Genomic DNA, 6,154 nt, shown 5'->3' with positions numbered 1-6,154 from the left:
ACAAATTATTTTTTACAATTTAAAAACTTAAAAAATATGTGTATACACTATATCAAAAATTAATTTTCTAATAAAATAAAATAATAAAATAAAAATACTTCTAGTTAAAATTACATATAAAAAAAAAATTCTAACTAGGTAAAATTAAACATCGTATTCCCTACAATTTTGCTTTAGAAAAAGAAGATTTATCCACCTGTTGTAATGTAAGAGATAAGTTCACATAAAGAATTGAATTGAACAGTGATCGCAGAGTTTCAAATTACATGTCCCCTCTACGAAAGGCCACGTGTCCCCTTTGTGCTGACACAAATACTTTTTCTCACCTTAACTTGAGCATCTCAGCATTTGAAAAAGATTTCGCAGACCTCAACATTCTTGTTAAATTAAGGCTTTTGTGCTTGAGCTTTGATGATAACACAGGCGGTGAAGAATGAATATGAATGATATGGACGGAAGATCAATCATTGAGGAGATCAAAAGATTTAATGGGGAGTCATTCTTCGACTTGGGACATCCATTGCTGAATGGCGTTGCAGAGAGCTTTGTAAAAGCTGCAGGAGTATGATTTTTTAGGGTTTTTTGGTTGGTTGGTTGGTTTTTTTTCGAATTAATTTCCTGGTGGGTTTGCAAATAATAGGAGTGTATTGAAATGGTGGGTTTGCAAATAATAGGAGTGTATTGAAATATGATTCTGCAGATAGGAGCAGTGCAGGCTGTATCAAGGGAGGCTTATTACACTACAATTGAAGGTTTTGTTTAGTTTTTGGTTAGCTAGAATAAGCTCGGCTTGCAGAATCCTCTATTTTTTCAATGTTTATTTTGATTTAAGTGAGTGGTTTGATAAGTTTTGTTTCTATTTTGGGGGAAACATTTACGCAGGGTTTAATGATGAAGAGAGTGGCGTCGAATTCGGTAACAAGAAGAGAGGACGTCTTCCCAGACGAGGTGGGTAATAAGGCTATTTATTTTTTAAGTTTGTAGAATTTGTACTTCTGTGTTTAATGACATACAATTGACATACAATTGAATGATGGCGTTGGGCATTAATTCACAGGAGAGTCACATGGGAAATCTCTGGAGGCATTGGTAATATTTTCTTTTCTGCATCTCTGCATCTTCATTTTTAATTCACAGCTTATATGTATTTATTGCTACACTATAAGTCATCTTGTTAAAAAAAATGGTACTGAATTTATTATAGGTATGAAAAAAATGGTACTGAATTTATTATAGGTATGGGAGCAGGGAATGCAGTGAAAAATGTTGTACTGAATTCATATTTCATTTATTAACAACATTACAATTGTTTTGCCAAATTATGCATAGGTGTGTATTGTGTAGCAATAACACAGTATTTTGTTGCTATATTACAAACCTGAAAAACTACTAAAAGATTGTTACTATATAAAATGTATTCCTCCCATATTAAACACATCTGCGTAACTGATAAAAACTATTGTACTAGTGCTATTATATAGAACACTTGGGTATAATTGATATAACTACTGCACTGTTGCTATGGTAGTCCTTGAATGTCCAATGTATGAAACAAAATAATCCTTGACTATGACTTCAACTGTGAAGATGCAAGAGACCTGCAACAGGGGATATGCATTTTGTATGTAGGCATGATTAATCATTGGTTTATTACTTTGTAAATTGTGAGACTTATAGTTGCAACTGTTGTATACTCACGCTAAGCAATGTGTAGCTCTAAGCAAGATTTAAATGAGTTTTGTGGGGGTTTCAGGGCAATGTGGGGTCGAGGGGGGCAGCACACTTGTTCATATTTTGCTAACTATGGTCTAGACAACTGACTTGAAAACTTTTAGATAAACCTGACATTTGCAAACTCAATTAGACAATAAGGTTTTTATCTTCTCTAATGGTAGTTCAGTCTTAGTACTGTTAAAGCCCTGACCATGGTATCTTTTAGTGTGGGGGCATGACCTTTGCACTTAAATCCTGATTGATAAAGCATAAATGCTTCTGGTTTTTTCCTAAATCTTAGATGGGCATATCATAAACTAAACAGGCATTGAAAGGTTGTATAGAAAATTATGAAATGAAAACTTTGGAATTAGTAGACACAACTGACCCATTGTATGGAAAATATTTTGGATTGGCAGGTTAAGACTGCTGGAAAAGAGTCCTTCCAGTGGGGTAAGCTTTATTTTTCTCCAAAGATTTTGATTCATAATAATTTTCTATTCTAAATGTTTTATTCTCGTTAAATAATTAGGCCTTGGAGCCGGTGTGTATTCTGGTGTTACATACGGATTGAAGGAGGCCAGAGGAGGAACTCATGACTGGGTATGAATTTTCCCTCTGCTTGATTCATTCTAATATGATAATACAGAAGTTGGAGAACTCTTCAATGGACAATATATATTTGCATTATTTTGAGATTGGTTGGCATATTAAGGTTTTTCTCCCATCAATTTGTCCGATGGCAGAAAAATGCAGCCATTGCAGGAGCCTTGACAGGGGCATCTGTGGCCCTCACTCATGACGAGCCCAATAATGATAGCATTGTGCAGAGTGCCATCACAGGGGCTGCTCTGTCCACGGTTGTTTCCATTCTCAACAAGATGTTTTAGCCTTGAAGTTTGCAATATTGGATTAATTAATTCAACCAGGCATTCACCAAACCTTAGTTTTATGTGTTTTCAGCCTCATATAGTTGTCTACAGTTTAGTCCTAAAAATACTGTAAATTTGTCTTCTCTTACCTGGAACAACATCTCTATTACCATCTGTTACTAGTAAATTCAATAAATTAATCCATTCGTACTTGGTATAGGATACTTCTGGTGCCATCACCATTGTGACTTCCATGAGTATAAACTTGTTCAGTCCATATTCATGTGATGGACTTCTATAAATGAATTTATGGTTCAAGTTTGTAAAGCTGTAAATTGCTATTGAGGCATAAATCACGCTACCGTGATGTAAACTGAGTAAGGGTGTATTGAGTTATGGAATTAACTTAGTTGATGTTTTCCTCTATATGGAATGTTTATATTCATATCAATGAATGATGTATGTTATAATTGCATTCTTTGCATATAACTCACAAGAGATTCATGATGTTCTAACTAGTGATAGTTGGAGGAAGGTAATTTGGCATTCTTTCGCATGTTGTGGGCGCAAACACTACATTATTGAGAGCATTTGGGTTGGATAATATACTATTGCTAGTTAATGTTGTAAATTGGTATGCTATTGTATGTTACAATTACCCTGTAATTGCATGATGCCTATAACATGTTCTGTTGTAATGAATGAAAGATGTTTAGTGTGTTGTTGTATGATAGGGAATTCTTTAAGAGATCACTGATTTTCTACTAGTTGTATATATGATTTTTTCCTGTCAGAGATTTAGAGATTAGACCAAAATGGTTACATAAATCATCAATAAATCTCCAATAAATTCTGAGAAAAATGGGGACTCATTTCATAGGACGATTTTTGACTGTTTTAAAACTCGGTCTCATCAAACTGAGAATTTCATGTTCTAAGTAACCCCATGATTGCTGTTCTATTATATAGCAATTTTGAAAGCATTGTATTAAATAACATCCATGCAAGAGATGCATATTAAAATGTGCTCCTACTTAGGTTGATGCCAGATATTTCAACTAAATAATGGTTCTTGCTGTGGCAATTGAATACATTGTCAACTGCTAGAAAAAACTTATTCACGGTCTTTGTTGGGCTCGTAGAATTGATCTATAGTTGTCAATTGCACGTACATTGGAATAACACTCTTTTGACCATTGAAGTAACTTTTTGCTAATGCATAGTTTAGGCTTGGGTTAATGCCCATCTTCAAGAATAATATGACCATGGGATTGACACTCTTTTGACTATTACAGTAACCTTTTGCTAATGCATAGTTTAGGCTTGGGTTAACATATTATTCCCACTCTTTTGTGCTAATGCATAGTTTAGGCTTGGGTTAACATATTATTCCCACTCTTTTGACCATTACAGTAACTCTTTTGACCATTACAGTAACCTTTTGCTAATGCATAGTTTAGGCTTAGGTTAACATATTGCCCATCTTCAAGAATAATATGGCCATAGGAATGACACTCTTTTGACCATTAAAGTAACTTTTTGCTAATGCATAGTTTAGGCTTGGGTTAACATATTGCCCATCTTCAAGAATAATATGACCATGGGAATGACATTGTTTTAACCATTATAAGTATTCGGCCGCGTCTATTCTGGCTCTAAAACGACAGTACGGATTGATTAAACCGCGTGTTAGTCGCGCGTTTTACACCATTGATTTTGCAATAAACGGCTGCAATTGACTAACATGTCGCTATCACGCTGTACGAAAGGTCTGTTTTGGAGCCGGCCGTATTTTTTATGGGAATGGCACTGCTTTTATTTTTTCGTATAGTTTAGGCTTTGTGTAACATATTGCCCATCTTCAAGAATAATATGAGAAATATTGTTGGGCAAGTCTCCATGCAGCTACTTAGCTTATTTTGGTTAGCAGTTGCTCTTCAATTTTTCATCCAACAGTTTGTGGAGTTTGTGATCCCATGGATAATCAAATTTGCTATTTGTTTTTAAGCAGTCCTTTTAAATGATATTTTAAATATTGCTTCCAAATAAAAATTGGAGGCAAAATTGAAAGCAAATAAATAGGAAAGAAAAAAAGGCACATGTCATTTTTCTCAATAAGTTGTTGCTACTTATTTTCAGTCCCTCTTTTTTCTTCAGTTGTTGCTACTTATTTCCAGCCCCTCTTTTTTCTTCAGTTTATTTTCAACTGCACTATAAAAATAGGAAAAGTAGTTACATGGGCAAGTTATCCATATTTAGTATGAGATATTTGGTTCTAACCTTTATGAGTAGTAGTAGTTTGTAGATGTTGAGCATATTTGAAAATATTTGAAAGAGTTGTGGGGTTTTGAGACATTTGGGTGCACTTCCCATGCATATAATATTTAATATCCCATCGATAGGTATCTATGTAATGTAAATGACTACAATGAACATTGGCAATTGGGGTTTTGCCCTTTCCAAGAAGACGTGTATATGATGCATCTCCTTGTGCAACTAAAATTATATTAAGAACGTCAACATTAGTGTTGGGTTTAAGAACGTCAACACAAGTGTTGGGTTTACCTCCAATGCTATCCATCTCCCCACCCCCCAAAAAAAGGTCTCCTCTTTCTCCACTCACTAGTTCTTCCACTTTATCAACTTTCTTCTACTGTTATTACAATTTTTCCCTTTACACCTTCCACCTTATCCTCTTCTTCCCTTGTACCCTATTGGACTATATCTACTGACACCTCTATCTCCTCCAAAAGATAAATCACCATTACATTCTTTCCATTCCACCATCAATCGACACCAACTCCACCTCTACATCTTCATCTTCTATTATTGGTAAGTTTTTTTAGCATTCTTTTTATTGCTATTTTGTAGCATTCTTTTTTAGTTAGTCAATATTTGGAGTACTAATTTGCTCAACTTATTTGCACTGCTTGCTACTATTGTAACACTTTTCTTATTTAGTCAGTCTTTACTAATTTACTCAACCACTTGCAAAATATTATGCCTGATCTTTCCTTTAATAGTAGATTTCTTCCAACATATCAATAATATTCATGGCCCACCTTCTCTCCTTATATTTCTCTCCTTATATGTCTCATCTTTCTTTCACTTCCTTTAAAAGATCTTCTACCAAATCAATAACTCGTCTCCATATATTTTATCACCACCTTTCTTCCTTATATTCCTCCAATATCACACCTTTCTTAGACCACCTTTTTTCTGTTGGTATTTTGGTATGGTTTTGTCATTGACGTCAACACCTACTAAACACCTATCAACTCTGGCACTTTGGAGAATCAGCAACATTCACTGGCAAGCAAGTGACTCATGCACAGTCACCAGTATCTGGTACACCGACAAGATATAATGATCACCGACACTTGGAATGATATGGAAAACACTTGGTAATGTCAAAGACATCGTTTGGACATCTTGTCCTGGAGTTTTGTTTATTGGTATATTCATATTTGCATATTTGTTGTTACCGGCAAATAGGTCTAGGGTTACATCGGTAGGTTTATCTTTTCTAGATCAGCACGACACGCTATGGAGATGATTAATTATTGTTG

The 6,154-nt window shown here is 34.7% G+C and overlaps 1 protein-coding gene across 2 annotated transcripts; it reads left to right on the top strand.

The window, feature by feature from the left end:
* Positions 1 to 339: 339 nt before the first annotated feature.
* LOC131056301 (outer envelope pore protein 16-2, chloroplastic) lies at positions 340 to 3,011 on the top strand. 2 transcript variants are annotated; one of them, XM_057990649.2, is made up of 7 exons: positions 344 to 562; positions 701 to 752; positions 883 to 948; positions 1,058 to 1,089; positions 2,133 to 2,166; positions 2,246 to 2,316; positions 2,460 to 3,011. In XM_057990649.2, the coding sequence occupies exons 1-7, from the start codon at positions 434 to 436 to the stop codon at positions 2,601 to 2,603; spliced, it is 528 nt and encodes a 175-aa protein (XP_057846632.1). In that variant the 5' UTR covers positions 344 to 433; the 3' UTR covers positions 2,604 to 3,011. The 2 variants fall into 2 exon arrangements, with proteins under 2 accessions (XP_059077434.1, XP_057846632.1); XM_059221451.1 differs by lacking the exons at positions 2,133 to 2,166; positions 2,246 to 2,316; positions 2,460 to 3,011 and adding an exon at positions 1,237 to 1,310 and having other exon boundaries at positions 340 to 562; positions 1,058 to 1,204.
* The last annotated feature ends 3,143 nt before the right edge of the window (positions 3,012 to 6,154 follow it).

The sequence above is a fragment of the Cryptomeria japonica genome, chromosome 5 (genome assembly GCF_030272615.1).
Source record: "Cryptomeria japonica chromosome 5, Sugi_1.0, whole genome shotgun sequence".
NCBI lineage: Eukaryota > Viridiplantae > Streptophyta > Pinopsida > Cupressales > Cupressaceae > Cryptomeria > Cryptomeria japonica.
The sequence above is the reverse complement of the archived record's forward strand: the minus strand, read 5'-3'. Positions and strand labels throughout refer to the sequence as shown.

Coding starts and splice junctions, on each gene's coding strand:
- LOC131056301 (XM_057990649.2), top strand. CDS start 434: ATGAATATGAATGATATGGACGGAAGATCAATCATTGAGGAGATCAAA. Junction 753..882: donor TTATTACACTACAATTGAAG/GTTTTGTTTAGT, acceptor ACATTTACGCAG/GGTTTAATGATGAAGAGAGT. Junction 2,317..2,459: donor GAGGAGGAACTCATGACTGG/GTATGAATTTTC, acceptor GTCCGATGGCAG/AAAAATGCAGCCATTGCAGG.